At 36.6% G+C, this 17,496-nt stretch overlaps 2 protein-coding genes across 2 annotated transcripts in view; one reads left to right on the top strand and one right to left on the bottom strand.

Annotated features, from left to right (window-relative positions):
* Positions 1 to 3,777, bottom strand: part of tep1 (telomerase-associated protein 1) — a 34,406-nt gene extending 30,629 nt beyond the window's left edge. The window contains exons 1-2 of the mRNA XM_028472342.1: positions 3,591 to 3,777; positions 1,534 to 2,033 (exon numbers count right to left, since the gene is read on the bottom strand). Coding sequence (XP_028328143.1) covers positions 1,534 to 2,031 — 498 coding nt within the window. The 5' untranslated portion in view covers positions 2,032 to 2,033; positions 3,591 to 3,777. The remainder of the gene's footprint in view (positions 1 to 1,533; positions 2,034 to 3,590) is intronic.
* A 210-nt stretch (positions 3,778 to 3,987) lies between these two features.
* LOC114478968 (E3 ubiquitin-protein ligase znrf2) lies at positions 3,988 to 14,297 on the top strand. Its single transcript, XM_028472343.1, has 5 exons — positions 3,988 to 4,813; positions 8,240 to 8,335; positions 9,808 to 9,913; positions 13,252 to 13,353; positions 14,236 to 14,297. The coding sequence occupies exons 1-4, from the start codon at positions 4,297 to 4,299 to the stop codon at positions 13,307 to 13,309; spliced, it is 777 nt and encodes a 258-aa protein (XP_028328144.1). The 5' UTR covers positions 3,988 to 4,296; the 3' UTR covers positions 13,310 to 13,353; positions 14,236 to 14,297.
* Positions 14,298 to 17,496: the final 3,199 nt, after the last annotated feature.

Genomic DNA, 17,496 nt, shown 5'->3' with positions numbered 1-17,496 from the left:
ACTACTTGCACATTGTATATTGCATATTGTTACTGCTACTTACCAGTCCTGTACTTTTCGTTTTACTTGGTTGTGTACAGGTATATTTAAAGTTCAATAAATGTTAAGAGTTCTATTGGTGTATTTAATTTAATTTCTAGTATATACATTTATGTCATATAAGTGTTTCAATTGTCTTTCATAATCAATGTGCTTTAAAAAATATATATATCGGCCTCAAATATCGACTTCAGATATCGACCATCGGCTGAATTTTTTTTTTTTTAATCTGTATCGCTTCAGCCTTTGAAAATCCCATATCGGTCGACCTCTAATATGTACCCTTAGGGGTACACGAGGGCACTACAGGGGGTACTTGAGAGAGAGACAGACAGAAAGAGAGAGAAAGAGAATGGAAAATTAACAAATAAAGTGTTAGTCTTGGTCCAAACCCAGGCGCGAGATGAGTGGAAATGATAAAAACTAAAGAAATAAATCTATTCAGGAGCTAATAAATTAGTGTTTTTCAACCTTGGGGTCGGGACCCCATGTGGAGTCTGTTAAGTCGTTTAAATAGGGTCGCCTGAGATTTCTAAAAAATTAAAATAGATTTGACATTTTTTAGTCATTGTTCTTTTTTTTAAATTAATTGTAAACAATTCTATACTTTCACTTTGTGAAACGTAAATCTAGTTCAACTAAAATGCAGTAAAGACAAATAAATATCTGAGCTCAAACATGATCAAAAACTAATTCTAGGGTCACCAGAAATTCTTGATATCAAAATGGGGTCACGATCCAAAAAAGGTTGTGAAGCACTGCACTAAAAACCGTTTTTTTTCCACTTATTTAATAAATTAGATTATTTAAAATGTGTGTCATTACTCATTCATTCCATCATTATGATCGACAGTGGTTTTTAAAAGGCCCAGGTTACGCTAAATCAACTTTTCTGTGCTTTTAACATCATAAAAATGCTAATGGGGCTTCATACACATACCCAAAGTGTTTTTTTCATTGACTCCCTCAATCGTTACTTGAGCTGGAGAAGCCGTGCCTCCAGGAAGTAAACAGACACGCCCACGAAGGTGAGAAGTGCTATGTATGTATTTTCTACAGTCTATGTATGTACTGGTGAACGCCCCCCCCCCCCACGCTCTGTCTCGTGTTTATAAAGCAGCATGAGCTCGGCTAAGGAGTGGGTGGGAGGAGGGCGGGGCCGTCCTCTGGCCCTACATCACCGTGTGGGGAGGAGGAATTCAGTGTCCGTCTATAGACACGTCCCACCATGAATATGCATAAGTAGGACGCAAATCAGCCTGTTTGTGTAGAGCTGCTCAGAAAGTGACTAGTCAGAGGCAAAAACTCTGGAAAACAGGCGAGTTTGGGAAAATAAACCTCAAATACTATGTTTTGGGGTTCTTAGAAGATGAGACCTTTAAATAGTTTTCTTAGCAAAATGTTGTAGTCAGACAAAGGGGGTACTTGGATTCAAAAATAAAAGAAAGGGGGTACTTGAGCCAAAATAGTTTGAGAACCTGTGTTCTAACTTACCGTACATGTTTCGTCAGAGAAGGACTTCATCAATATCTCCTCTCCCTCTTCCTCAGCCTTTTTCAGCTCCGTACTAGGCTTTAGGGATGAAGAAGGTGGAGTCAGGTGACTAAACAGGGCATGACTGGAAAAGGAAGTGGAGGTCAACGAGCTTTTGAGAAAAGACGAGTCGGAAGTTAGGAGCTTGTTCTCTGTGCTGAGAAGGTGGGAGCTGGAGGTGCAGGCGAAGGAAGCGGGGGAGAGAAAAAGGGAGGATTTGGTTGAAGATAGTCTGGAAGGTTGGAGAGCGGAGCAAGCAGAAGGGGAAGCCGCTAAGTTCATCATCGGAGAGCGAGTCAGAGGTTTCATCGTGGACGACTGGGTTAAAATCTTATTCTCCAGATTCAGAGGAGCATAGTTGGAGGTCAGACTTCTCCCACATGAAGCCTGCTGCTGCTGCTGCTGCTGCTGCTGCGCTCCAGAAGCCACGTTTGTCAGTTGTAAAGTCAAAGCCTTCATTTCTGTGAAATAAAATACAATGACCGGAATGTCATGTATGATTACAAGCCAGTTTAAAAGCACACAAGTTAAGGCGTGACTAAGCACTGTGATTTGCAGCTCAGCAGGGCTCCGGTTTAAAAGAAGCTTTGCACTATTGTACTCAAAGGTGTGTTGCCTGATAAAGGCATACATGACACGGGGACAAAGTTTGCAAACAGTCAGCACCTCAAGAAAGGAGCAAAAAGGAGTTTCACAAAAAAACCCTTCAAATAAAATGCTAAAATAGAGGCATTCATCATTTATTTATTGCACAACAAGCTCAACAGAAAAAGTTCATGAGCCAATATAATTTCATCGCTGGGACCTAAAGTTATTGTCACTTAAAAACCTTACATTTTTGAAAAAGTAATTTCCCTAAAACAGGTATAAAATGAATATAAATCAACACAGAATCGAGAAACGAGGTCCATAATAAACAAAGTTTTGCTTGGGTTACATTTTCTTTCATTTGAAAATAAAATAAAAGAAAGATTAATCTTCTTTGAGGGAAAATACAAAATAACATCCCAGTACAAAGCAGTGAAAATGAGTTTCCATTAGCATATATGGGTCTGACCCTAAATGATGGGATCAGGAGCTCAAAGTAGAGTTGTTGCTCCTCCACATCAAACTTGGTAACTTAGAATTGTACTTTTTAAATGTTTTAAGGCATATCAGAGAGAGTTCAGTGTCTTTGAATAAATAAATACTACATATACAGGTCAGCTCATAATGTCAAGTTTAAACAAATATGAACATTGTATTTTGTATGAATGTAGACTATAGACAGTTACTCGATATGGTGAGAACAGATATCTGGTTGTATAAACTACATAAATAAGAGACATACACTGACAACAATTATGTCTTTTCCTTCTTATAATAAACATAATGCAGTACACTAAAAAAAAAAAAAAAAAAAATGTCCAACGTTATGAACAGTACTTTTTCCATACGTTTTTTTTTTGCATTCTTACATTCCTTATATTTCAGTGGCTTCAGTAAAATATTTTTTTGTGAAGCATATATGTTCGTAAGGAGGTTATCTAGAGGTGTACATACGATACGTAAACCCCGATTAGAGTTAAAAAAAAAAAAAAAAAATCTGGGATAGGAAATCAAATTTCCTTCCCAATTGTTTCAAAATAGACATGTTTTTAAATCTTGATTACTTAATTAGGTAGCTAGTATTTCAGCTGCGTCAACGCTTCCTTGCTTTGGGTGACTCCTGAGTTTTTACATAGGCGTGGAGGAGCTCGGGTTACTGTCATGGATGAAATGGGAACCCTTTTAATTGGTGACGGCTTTTCGACACACAACTGCATTTATCACCACCGTCTTCCAAATGTTTAACAAACGCAGGGGCGAGGCTTTAATGTCAATACTCATACTGGTCTGGGCTGTTAGTAAGATATCAGTAAACAATGAATTTGGAAATGTAAGTCTCATTCCAAGCAAAAATCCAACAGGAAGTTGATCACCATTTGGAACAATCACCGGTTGAAATTGAACACCAAGGTTAGATCATTTTAACTCACCGAAATGTTGACTTTGCAGTTTAGCATCACCTAATACACTATTACCGTATAATAATTAATCTACCGGTGTGCAGTGTTGCACATTGTTGGTAGTTTACGCAACTGAATCCAGGTAAAGAGGAGGTCTGTGCCTGCTCACTTTCGGTAAACCACCCAACATAAGCGATGGCGTCAGACGCCGCTGATTGGTTAGTATTATTGTGTACTTTTTTACCATAATATTACTAATAGGAGCGCATTCACAAATCAACCGATTAAGCTTGAGTAATAACGATTCGTGTTTATAAAAGGCTATTTGCATGTATACAAACAAATCACGTTTTTGTTGAAGTTGATTAATGTAATCGTTGAGTGGATTAGTTGGTTAACAAAGTGAGATTACCGTAAAGGTTTGAATGCGCCGCAAAGAGGAAGCGAAATGCGGTATTTCCGCTGCAGCAGCGAGAGGTTCAGGGCGAAAAAGAAAGGGAAATGTGGACGGTTAGGACGAAGCACTGCCAGAGTCCCGGTACCGGGTGATGTTTGAAAGTACAAGACCGAGCATTGTTTTGTGATCAAACTCAGGTGATCTTCGGTTGCTTTGAGCCTTGTCTTGTGACCAAAGCGATCTTTCGTCGCTTTGAGGAAACACTGTCCTCTTGTTCCGTGGAGGTTCGCTTTGAGGACGCTACGCGGCTAGCCTGTTCAACCCAGGAGCCAGTCCAGGATGGGGACCAGAGCCAGCCGTCTCCAAGAAGACCCAGTAGTGGCCCCAGCGTTTGGAAAAGACGGCACAAAAAGAGACTCATACCGGCGGCCCCGGTGTACCAGGCCTACCAGCTTCGTCGTTGACTTCTCGGGAAGCTTCGAGGACACTGAGGCTAACCGGAGCCGATCAGAGGAGGGCAGCGACTCTGACCTAGGACAGCATGGGGCTAGTGCTGACGGAAGCCCCGCTGACCACCACAGCATTCACCGAGCGTCACCCGTGGACGACAACAACAGCGAGGGGAAGCCCGACGAGGACGGCAACACAAGCCCAGAGGCTCCCGTTGAATCGGAACACCAGCCCGGGGAGGAGACAGGCCGCACACCGCACCGCACCTTTTCCGAGCGGCTGCCCGGGAACCGACACTCGTCCTCCCACAGCGTTGGAGCGAGATCCGCCCGAGTCCGAGGCACACACCAACGGCCGATGTCAGAGGCTTGGATCGGCCTCTATCGTGTTAACAACCGCCACGGCAGTAAGATTACACACTTTAGATCAGAGATGGTCTAAAAGCTACTTATACAGTACAGTCAACGTATGATAAGTCCAAGAGGAAAAATATATGGCTTTTAGCCTACACATTTTATATGACAAATGAGATAAAGAATCAATGCAATATAAACTAATACATAATATATAGCCCACTAATTCTTATATTTCAAAGTTTGCTGAGATAAGTAACATTTGTGATTTTTGCAAAACAACTGAACACTTATTTTACAAATGTCCAGTAATTTACCTGTTCTTGAAGGATATGGAACACTTTTTGATGAATACTTTTAAAAGTTAGCATTAGTCTGACAGCAAAAGATGTAATTTTGTTATATTGAAACTACAACACTGCTTGGTAAGTTCCACATCTATCAATTGAAATTCCAAAAAAAGAACCCACACTTTACAGTATTCAGCATTGAATAAAAATATTACATAGAATCCATCAAATTAATCGATAATCAATGTCTATTCACACATTCAATTTGATAAATGATTTACTTATCGATTACAATTCTGACTGCCTTATAACCTCTTTAACCTAGACTGATCTATCTTATTTTATTTTATTTATATATTTTTTTTAATTTTCTTTGTTTATTTTTTCGTGGACAATCTCCTTTTTGGGAGCCACACAAATTAGACTTAGGTCCGCATGTGGCCCCCGGGCCGCCAGTTGCCATTGTCTGCTTTAGATTATTAAACCGGTCATAGGGCCGTCAAGCAGTAATTATGAAATTTTATTGGCAGATGACAGGGAAAAGGAAACAAATAAATGTCAAATTTGAAGATCAGATCTCAAACTCATTACTTGATTAATCACCAATACATGTTTGTTTTTACTTCAATGCAAATAGACATTTATGTAGCGCTGTATTATAATAAGTAATGTTCAATTTTCAAGATCCAATAGATTTACAAGGTAGCACAGTGTTTTGCCCCTAAAAAAAGGATTGTTATTAATACTATTAATAATCCCTAAAGAAAATCAGTAAAATATTTGACCAAAAGCCATTAAAATTTAGATAATTTTTCAAACTAAAATGAGATTTTCCATCTTTGTATATGAAGCACTAATATGCATGTAACAGTTATCGATATTATGTTAAGGTTTCATTTATTCAGACAGCTTGAATAAGTGTTACATGCATATTAGAGCTTCATATACAAATATGGAAAAAATATAATTTTAGTTAAATTTAGTTGAATATTTTACTGATTTTCCTGAAGCGATCAGCAGACGCCTCTGACGAAGACTGGCAGTTGTCAGGAGATCAAAGTGAATTTCCTAAGGAACTGTTGTCTGAATAAATTAAACTTTAATATATTATTCAAAAAAGAAGACAAAAATAGTCTTGCTGGAATCACTTAATGATATAATAGGTACTGATATTTATAATGTAACAACATTGATGGAAGTGGATCCTCCTCTAGGTCTTCATACAGGCTGTTTGTCTCTTCTACTATATAGATTAAAATCTTTTACCCTAAAGCAATCTTCTCTCTCCTCTTTCAGGATGTAATTGCATCACTGTGTTCTACAGTGATGCAGTCATCAGCCTGTTAAATCTGAAAGTAAAATGGATTATTTGAGGAATTTACATTCCTCAACAGATAATCTCTTTTCCCATGCTTAGAGGGTGGTTTGGATTTTTTAAATTATTTTTTTTACAAACTATAATCTGTGATATACAAGCCTTTTCTAAGAGGTTATCAGGGGTGGCGTTAAAAAAAAAAGTGGTCGTGTATTTTGACCCTTGAGCTGTGCTGGATAATCGGACCATCAGCGTTGGAGAAATGGGTCACTAGTCAACAAGTCTGTTTACCGCTAGCATCAGGTCGTAGGGCAGAAAGTCAGTTTTGGTCCGTCCGTCTGAACCATGCATTGATGTTGTTCCCGTGGATCTCCTGCAGCAGCCCTGAGTCATTGTTTTATCTGGTGCTGCATGCAGTCAAATAAAACAGTCCCAATATGTTAACGGTTAATTTAATTAGACAACTTTTTTGCAGGAAATTTGATCTCCTGACTAGGGCTGGGCGATATAGAAAAAATTGTCTTTGTCAAAATGGCGATATTCAATATAAATCTAGATATTTTAATTCAATAAAGTCTCATCAGAAATACAATTCAGGGTTAGATTTGCTGTTGCAAAATGCCACACAGGCACATTTATTAACAAACAGCTTCACAATATGTGTCACTTTTGTCTTTTTATCCTATAAGGGACAGCATGTGTGAGTGAGATCTATGATGTGGCTTGTTTAAGGGAAGGTCTGGGTTAGGACGCACTCAGAAATAAAAAATATATCGTTAGAGTAGGGCTGGACAATATATCGTGATTCAAGATATATCGAGTTTTCTATTTTGACGATATAGAAAATGACAATATCGCCTATATCAAGATATGTCTATCTTTTATTTTTAACTTGTTTTTATTCATACAATTCCAGTATAAATCACATCAAGTATTTCATATTATTGTAGAGTACAGTCAAACAATATCCTTTACAATTTTTCCATATTTCTTAAATATATATATATATTTTATAGCTTATTTTGTATTAAAGTACTCGTTTCAGGATTCGCTGCTTTTGTTAGTTCTCAGAACAGCAGGAAAAGCACAGATGTTTTTCCGTGTGCGTCCAAACCCAGACCTTCCCCTAAACAAGCCACACTCACACATGCTGTCCCTTATAGGAGAAAAAGCCAAAAGTGGAACACATTGTGCAGCTGTTTGTTATTAATGTGCCTATGTGGCATTTTGCATCAGCAAATTTAACCCAGAATTGTCTTTCTGGTAAGACTTTATTGAGTTAAAAAATATTGAGATTAGTATCGTATATCGCCATTTTGAGAAAAAAAATCAAGATATGAGTTTTGGTCCATATCGCCAAAATAGAAATCTAGATAAATCTTGAATTTTGATATATTGCCAGGGCCTACTCTGACATGTTTTGATTGCAAACTGTCAGTCTTCCTCAGTGGCATCGAGTGATTACTTTGATGTATCCCTATGAGTTATTTCACAAGATAAGCATCAAAGCACCAACTGATCACTTTTATGTGTCCTAATGACTTCTTACGAGAGAGTTGAAAAAAAGTTGACAGAATAAATGAAACCGTAACATATTATATTATTTAAAAAAAAAAAGACAAAATGAACTTCCTGGAATCAAAAACAGTCCCAGGTTGGTTTACACTTTATTCTCTGTGGATGGTGAGCACTGCATTCTGACAGGCTGACTTGGTTTTTTTTCGTCTGCTCTTCATTGTGTTGGCAGCCTTTGTGGCCTGCACGTCCAAACACAGTCTCATTCCTCAGTGGGATGTGAGCATCATCTATCATTTATATCTCCCTCTGACACAGTGCGCTAATCTCAGCTCTGTCGCTGTCTCCGCCCTTCCTAGATATCCGCTGTCCTTTCTGCTCAAAGGATTTCCCGGGGGGTCGGATTGAAGATCACCTGTTGAGCTGCCTCACATCTCCTCCCCTCCCATACAACAGTAAGTCACATTTATTGCATTAGAGAAATGACAGAGAAGCTGGTTTGATTTAAAAAAAAATCCACATTATCTAATTTTGTAACTGTTTTCTTTTTGTTTTTTTTAAATATACTGAACAACAATCAATTGAAATCGTCCATATCTTGTAGCCAGATTTATGGAATAAAAGAGTTTACACAAAATAAATAATGACTGCATTGTACAAATGGGTCAATGACGTATAAGGATTTCACTGCATGATATTTCATAAAATGGGCATTATCGGCAAGGTTTGCATGAATATTATGATGGAAATAAAAAGAAAATATTTTGAAATCTTATACAGCAGTTATGGTCAGACAGTCACACCCACATGATATTTTTGCCACTTTGAATAACAGAATAAATTACAGAAGTAATTTAGTAAGTGACATTTAAAAAATCAAAGTGAGTGCATTTATACCAAGTTACTACATACTCGTTATCTTTTTATACATTTAAACCTTTTTTTTTTTAACTGAAATAAATGCAGCTGGACAGACTATTTAGGTGTCACGTCATTGACCCAAATATTCTTAGGTACCTATTCCACTCCCTTTCCAGCTCTTCCCCATCAAGTCCTTATAAAGATGTTCATGGTCAGAATTACAAACGTAAAGTGACAAATTACAGAATGAAAAAGTACTTGTATATATGTATATATTCATCCTTGATATTTATTACTTCCGCGAAGCGCAGCAGCAGCGCGAAGTGCAGAGCGAAAAGTTGTGTTTTACCCTCTATTTATCTGTCTGCGTTTATCTGTTAGCAAAATAACTTGAATAGCTATGAAAGGATTTGGATGAAATTTTAAGGAAAATTGATAAATGGGACATGTTCTGACTACCAAAATAAAATATATAGATATATATCCCATTCATTTTCCCATCCACACTGTGGAACGTCTGTAAAATTTTGACATTGATGACACTGGTATAGTAGAACATTAGAACATGTTTGACATTGCTTGTTCTAAATAAGCCTGTGGACGTTAACATGCTGAAAACCAATCGTACAAAGAGAGAACAAAAACATCGGGCAATATGGCGTGTACATTATGCTGAGTCAGCTTTTTGTGATGTTCTGGATGACCAAAAATGAGAAAATACCACTCGTGGAACTCGTGAGCTGTGCCTGAGCCTGCTATCTAAAACGTGGTGTCTTATGGGTAATGTAGTAGTGGGAGGGAAGTGCATTGTGGGTATGTCCTGCCTGGTCTCACTTCTGTGTTAGTATCCTAATTATCATTCACTCATATTTGTAAACTCGTGTAATACAATAAAAATAAAAGATGGTCCAAGTGGTGAGCCACACCTAATTCTTTCAACTGTCCCAGCCATGTTTTTAAGACCACGAGTTTTAGAGCTGATACTGTGCATAATGGTTTGGGGTCAGTATTTATGTGAAATATGTTTTAATGTAGACATTAATAAAATGTTGGTGTGTTTTTACAGCGGATGTGCTCAGTAAAGACAGCGGAGAGTGCTCCATCTGTTTGGAGGATCTTGTCCAGGGGGAAACCATTGCTAGACTTGCCTGCCTCTGCGTCTACCACAAGAGGTAACTGTGTTGAGTTACTGTTATATAATTAAAGGAAATGTCAAAAGAAGAACGTGATCTTTTGGTTCAACTTAAATCAGCCTTATTCCTGTTTCAGATTTCACCGTTTCTCTTTTTCTATTCGCTAACCCTACAAAGCGTAAAAGAAGATTAAACATATATATTTTTTTAAATATATAAATCAATGAAAGCATTCTGTCTAAGGTATTTAAAAGACTTAAATGGAACAACATGGATTGTGTAAAAAAACATTACTGAGCACAAACTACCTTCAAAATCCTAAGTTCTCGCAGGATAGCTCGTCTTCCTCCTTTTTAATGAAACCTTTCATCACATACCGTACATAATTATTATGGTAATGTACTTTCAGTTGGTGATCATTGGTTTCAATACCTGTTGCAGCTTCTTTACATTTAATGCTAAAGTAGATGATCTCTGGTATTGATGCATTTTTCCCTCGTCATTTTAAACTGGACACCAGAGAGCGGGAACACAACAATTAATCAAGTGTTTTTTTTTTTAACTTTGGGGTCGTCTGAAATGCCTAGTAAAAGAATGACTGATACTTTTTTATTATTATTGTTATTCTTTTACAAATTAAAACACCACACAATCTTAAACAACTGTATTCTATACTTTCACTTTGTCAAGTATAAATCTAGTTAAAAATAATAAAGTACAGTATAGAATTATCTGAGGTGGCACAACTTGTTTATAATACTGGCAACTCTGTATTTGTATTACAGTAGAACAAACTTCATCAAATACTGATTCTAGAAGATGAAAAAAGTTGTCTTTGGGGTTGCCAGAAATTCTTGATGTCAAAATGGGGCCACGATCAAAAAAAATGTTATTAATTATTGTTAATTTGAGCCTATTTTACCTTTTAGGAAATAATAATAGCAGCTATTTTAGTTTAGAATTTTAGTGAAGGTAAACTTTTTATCCCCAATATTTAAGGTTTGAGCCCCTGTCATACAACTGGCACTCTCAGAATCTGCTATATTGTCTATAATTCAGCCCTGCTTAAAACATCTCAACATGACTCAACTCATACAGAAACTATTTGAGAGGCTTACACCTCAATCAGCCTTGGTCCAATATCACCAATTCAAGCTTTGTAGTCCTGTAGCTGTAAAACACATGGTGGATAAAACTGAGAAGAAGCGTTTGTAAGTCAGATGAGTAAAGGTGACATTTAATGGAAGGTTTGTGCTTTGTGTGGTTTGTGAAAGCGGGTGCTGGGTTGTGGTTTCACACAGAAAAATCAGGTGCTCTGCTCTCATGCACGCATCACCACACACTTCTCATAAGACGAAGACCAGTTGCCCTTTCCCGTCATGTAACAATGCATATTCACGTTGGTGTTCCAGTAAAGCCTGAGTAAATTGTTTAGAGGAGGAGATTTTAAAAAGCATGCACACAAAAAAAAATCACCTCAGAAGGTAAAACTTGAAGTTATTCTGTGATATTACGTTAAGAATAGTTTAAGCTCACACAGTAAATGAATGTGTAGCTGGTGGATGTTTTTTTTAATTTTTTTTTAATGTAAATTAATTATTGTTATTAGAGGAAGCCATGTAATTATGACATTTTCACCTATATAAAAATATATAAAAATGCCACAATGGTTTATTGCAGAGATGGGCAACTTTTATCACAGCAGGGGCCACAAAAATGTGATTGTTTGATCCAAGCATTTAGAATAATGACCAATCTGAGCATTAACACAGGACACAATAGAGGGTTTTCACCCTTTTTGTTGTCACTCATTTTGTGTGTTTTTGTTGCCTTTTTATGCATTTTTCATTCTTTTTGTGTATTATTTGTTGTCCTTTTGTGTGATTCAAAAGTCATTTTATGTAGTTTTTTGTATTTTAAAAATAATTATTTATTTGTATTTATGTTAATGTATTTTGTGTTTTTAAATCCATTTTGTGTATTATTGTTGTCAGTGTTCATGTTCTAATTTGGTGTTTTTTAGAATCATGTTGTGTTATATAGTTTTGTTATCAATTTATGTATTGTATTGTCATTTTCTGTGTTTTTTTTTAAGTCACTTTGGTTATTTGTTTTGGTTTTGGGGGCCACATAATTGGACCAAGTGCCCCATGTGGCTCCTGGGCCACCGGTTGCCTATTCCTTGCATTTTGTGAATCCACTGGTTTTCCACCCTCTATGTAACTCACAAGATTGACCAACATTGGCACATCCTTCATGCTGATGCTTGTATATTTTTTCCAACGTTGTGCAATAATTGTCGGACTAAGTTTGAAATCTAAATTTGGCTGCAGCATATCAATGACTAACCGACTTCAGTGGAAATTGTCGCTATCGCATTGCGCCGAAGCAGAAGTTCTTTAATAAACAGTGTGTGTCAGCACAATGTTAGACTTGTAATTTTGCCCCAGTCGATAGTTGTGGCTGTTCGACTGCATATTACAGCTGCGTCTTACTGACATTAAAAAACCACCCAGTAGAGCACATGAGATTTGGGAAAGCCTTGTATTTTTCACAGTGTTCATGCATTACATTTTTTTTACCTTGTACATATTTATATTGATCACTTTTTTAAATTATTACAATCATTGTTACTATACTTTTCTCTTTATTTGTTTTCTTTGTTTGTTTTTGTTTTGTGTGGCATCCAGTGTAGTGAGCAAAATAGAATTTTCATTGTACAGGGAAACATGTTTCTTTACTGTGCACATGACAATAAACACTTTGAATCTTACATGAACACGGTTACTTTCCTTTACATTGACATATGCAGTAATGTATAGAAATAAAACACAGCTGTGCTGCTATTTAACTTATTTGCCCTACTTATTTTTCCTATTTGGCTGCGGTTTATCATTTAATCTGAAAAATATAAAAAGAAAAACAGAAGAGGTTTGTGATATATATATATATATATATAAATATATATATATTCGAGTATAGCCAAATTCAATTTTTTTTTTTTTTAAGAAATTCCACAAGTGGCATATATCAAGCTAGTAGTGCAGCAATTACAAAAACATTTGCAAAAATAGTGCAAATAAAACTTAATGCAGATTTAAACAGGTCTTAAAAGTGAATGTAAAATATAATGCAGATTATGGTCAAAAGCCATCTCTACCAATCTGCTCATTCACAAACCATAATTTCTCCTACATTATTATTTTTTTTTATTTAAAAAAAAAAAAAAAAAAAAAAAATATTATTCTGTTTTATAATGCATTGCACTGTTTTTATTATTCTGTTTTTATTGCAAAGTGTCTTTGGGTAGCCTGAAAGGCACTTTTAAATGAAATGAATTATTATTATAATAAAATGGCGCAAATGTCTCCCCACAGCTGCATTGATTCCTGGTCAAAGGTGAAGCCCTGCTGCCCTGAACATCCCTTTGATTGACTCACAGGTCACATGGTTCCCTCCCAGTGACAAACTCGACTCAGGTATGTAATGATCTGAATACAGGACTCAAATGGTTTAGTCAATGTATGCAGCCCTATCTTCTTTTAATTAAATTCTTTCCATCACTTTTGTTGCATTTTGCATGTAGTTACAACTTTATCGACCTTACGAAGGTTGTGCCTCAGAACGATAATGTAACGGCCCGTAAACTTGACCAGAGAAGAGAAGATGACTAGTTTTTCTTCCATTATTTAAAGCTGCTTCCCCAGATCATTTTTTATTAAGATGAAAATCATGCCTCCACCAATAACTTGAACATCATTTACTCCAAAAAGAAAAGGAAAAAGGCTGAAATTACCTCTCAAATTTTTGTTTTTGTCGCCACTCCAAACACTCCGTTTGTTGATATTTTTGCACATTGCATTGTGGGATGTGAAGTCCAGGAGACGGGTGCATAAAAGTATTATTACTTCATTGTGATTTCACTGGGAACAAACTAGAACAAAAATCCCGTGAAGAAACACAAGGAATCACTGTAAGAATAAAGGAAAAACACTTTGTTTTGTATTTGTTTACAGGACTCCACATCCCACAATGCAATGCGTGAAAATGTTAAACTGAGTGTTTATGGTGGAGATGAAAACAAACTTTTAACTGCCAATTTTGGCCTTTTTCCTTTTCTTTTTGGAGAAAATTCTGTTTGATTCACAGATCTAAGAGGTATGCATTATGAATTCATCGAATGAGAATTAATTGTGCAATCCTGCAAGCATTTTTAAACCACTCCAGAAATCAATGTGAAAGCTAAAACACTGTTCATCTTACAATGACACACATTGAGTACATCATATTAACAACTTATGTTCCCCTTCATTTTTGGTAATGTATTGTGTGACTTGTCTAATTGTCTCTATCTTTCACAGGAGACTACAAACAACTTCTAATTAAACCAAGCAAAAGTGTGTAGTTGAAGAAAGAAGAACAAAAAAAAAAAAGCCCACGGTCTCCATCAAAAATAAACTGCAACCTTTTGCGTGGAGAATAGATGATCCCCCAGAGGAATCATCGGTTGATTACGGCTGACGCTCTCTGTTGATTGGTCCATTTCAGCGAGCTGTTTGGACCTCTATTTGGCAAGCTTGAGACTGTAAAAGCAACTACTTTGTACAAATCTGAGCTCACACCCCTTGTTGGAATGAGATGACGGTGTTTTGTTTTTTTGGCGCCTGAAACTCTGGATCATTAGAAATATAATCAGCCCGGGGAGGTCAACGTCCCACAGAGGAGTACAAAAGAAAAATAAAGAGAGATAAATGTTGTCTTAACTGCGACTCTGGATGCTCACCTGTTTATTTTTCTCCCTCTGAACAGACGTGTTCATTTTTATAGTATTTTCCAAAAAAAAGTGTTCATGGGATGAATGTTTTTCTTGCCATAGGCTTACCCTAAACCAACCAATGCTACATTGAAATGGTGAGCTGTTACCACAGGAACTGGGCTTTACTTTGAACTTCAAACGAGGGCTTGTTTTTGGGTCATTGGGACTGGAGCTGCTACAGGATTTCTGTTTTTTTTTTTTTTTTTTATTTAATTTTTTTTTTAAATCATCTGTAAACATTTCAGGGGAAGCCTGGGTGCTTTTTTTTTTTGATAGATCAGAGTTTTATTGGGGATTGTTAGTTAGCGCTGAATTTTATGTGCTGCTACATGGACAGTTTGTGGGATGGTTTCTGGTGTTTTTTGGGCCATAGTAATGAATTAATGCCAGTTTTGACACCAATTTGTGCACTTTTGTCCCTTAAGGCTGACTTTTATTTTGTTTTCCTCCAACATAAGTCTGGTAGAAGTGTGTATGCTGTGTGTTTGTGTGTATTATATGATGATAGAATGTGTATGGGTGCTTGTTTAGTCTGTCGAATGCTCAGAAAACTGCTTAGTCATGAAGTTATTGCTTTTTAATTATCAAAGCTTTTGTTTCTTTTTTTAATAAAACCTTATTGAAGCTGGTTAAAACCCTTTCACATGTGGCATTTGGTACGCTAGGTTAAGTTTTACCCAGAGTTCAGTTTGGGGTTCTGATCTGCTAACCATCACCCCTTATTCTTTTAAACTCACTCTTGGGTGAAACAATTTGAGCAACAATGTTGCCATCTGGTTACATTAGTGCCAGATCGGGGGAGGATTATAGGGTCGGGCATATTGAGGCAAAATGCTTTGGGGACATGCTTCTCACCATGTGTTATCGGCCTCTCTCTGTAACCCTGGGGGCTATTGACAGCTGTTGTTTAATTATTACATAAGACTTGGATTGCCTCTCTCCTATTGTTGTTTTAAGATAATAATCACATTTATACTGATGATGCTAGATGTGTTACCTTGCTTTTCTTGGCCTTTCTGGGTGTGCGCGTGTGTCGATTGCCTTGGCCTGGTGAAAGGATTGTTGTGCAAGCAGGTTTTTGTGGTGTTTTTAGGGCAGATTTGGGATGCAAGGCCCCGACAGATCAGCAGATGTGGTGCACAGAGCATGTGGAAACTCTTGTGGAAGCAGCAATAAATGGATTGATTGTGTTTGCCGTCTGTTAAAAAGCTGTGTCCCAGCAAAGTGTTTAACTCTTAGTGCAATGGATCCATTTAGGAGGAGTTGAGCTTTCCGTACAGGCCAATGTGTCACTCCATCATTTGTTTTTGTCTTAAATCCTTGGTTTTCTGCCATTTGTGGGGCCACAACGGTTTTCAGCAGTAGGGGGCAGTCCTGTGCATGTTTCTGATGTTCTGTATTAAGAAAAGAAACTTGAACCCAACAGTTTTTCTGTGCTTTTCAGAAGAATGGCTCAGAATATGGTTTAAAGTGTGTGTGTGTGTGTGTGAGTGCAGAAGATGAGGTACATTGGTGATTAGATGTTACATTTGTTGTGGTGATTAGTTACGATGTAGTGGTCTTTGGTTTTTAACGAGGCAGAGAATTGGGGGTTTACTCTTATTACTCTCATTTAATTTCTTTGCCCCTTGCTATGTGGTGCAATACCTCAATTTCTACCAATGCTAGCTGAACACTCAGTGTAAACTAGCTCCTGTTCAACCAAGGATGGTGTTTGTCCCTAAATATTTGCTTTAAAACATGGGAAGGGGCACAAATCTGCATCAGAAGAGAATGCTTTAAAAAGTGTCACCACAGAGGTATTTGCATTACTAAGATACGGACAATCCGCCTTCACACTGGTATGAAAGCAAAAATCGAGTTCTTATTTATTAAATTGTAAATATGTAATGCAATTCAAGAAAATCGCTGGGTCCTTGTCTGTTCAATATACTGTTTCTAAGCTCCACTCTTTTGTATGTCTCAGAAATTGTTTTTATATGTATTTTTTACAATAAATATGTGTGAGAAACCATCTGGTGCTTGTCGATTTTCTCATTCTTTTCTTTTTTTTTAAAGTTCTATTTTATTTAATAAAAATAAAAATCTAAAAGTAAACCTTTTGAAGCAAAATGTGCAAACACTCCATCCAGCTGATTCTTTCATACAATAGGTAAAGGTGCTTTATCCTTATTGTACAATACATTTAACATTATTACAGATCAGTAGAGAGGGTCACTTTATAATGGAAACCCATTTCCGCCAGTAAATATATATGTATAAATATATATATATATATATATATATATATATACATTGAAAAAGTAAAATGATAATAGTGAAAGAAAAAAAAAATCTTAAGTCAGAATTATGAGATAGTATCACATAACTTAGATTTTTTTTTTTTTTTTTAAAACTATTTTACTTTCCTTAGTTTGTTTTTTTTCGTGGCGGGAATGGGGTTCTATTTTTTTACACACGTGGCCAATGTTGTCCATTAATGAAAGCAAAAACCCAAAATGTCACTAAAATAACTTTAAATTGACAAAAGTGTTAATAAGTAAATGTACTTACTTATTTTGCCCCTACTTTTATGTGTACGTCATTCATAACTTTCTACATTTTGTTAAAGTTTCCCTGTCATGTACCGGTATTGTAAATGTTTTAATAAAGTTATTTGGTAGAAAAAAAAAAAAAAAAAAAAAAAAACCCAAAACAAACCGATACCAATGAGTTGAAGTCATCGGCCGCCATCTTGGCATACCGAATAACTGCCTGGCGTGACGTAAATAATAACGGGTTGCTGTTGCATATGCTATTTGCATAT

The sequence above is a fragment of the Gouania willdenowi genome, chromosome 17 (assembly GCF_900634775.1).
Source record: "Gouania willdenowi chromosome 17, fGouWil2.1, whole genome shotgun sequence".
In the NCBI taxonomy this organism is placed as follows: domain Eukaryota; kingdom Metazoa; phylum Chordata; class Actinopteri; order Blenniiformes; family Gobiesocidae; genus Gouania; species Gouania willdenowi.
The sequence above is the reverse complement of the archived record's forward strand: the minus strand, read 5'-3'. Positions and strand labels throughout refer to the sequence as shown.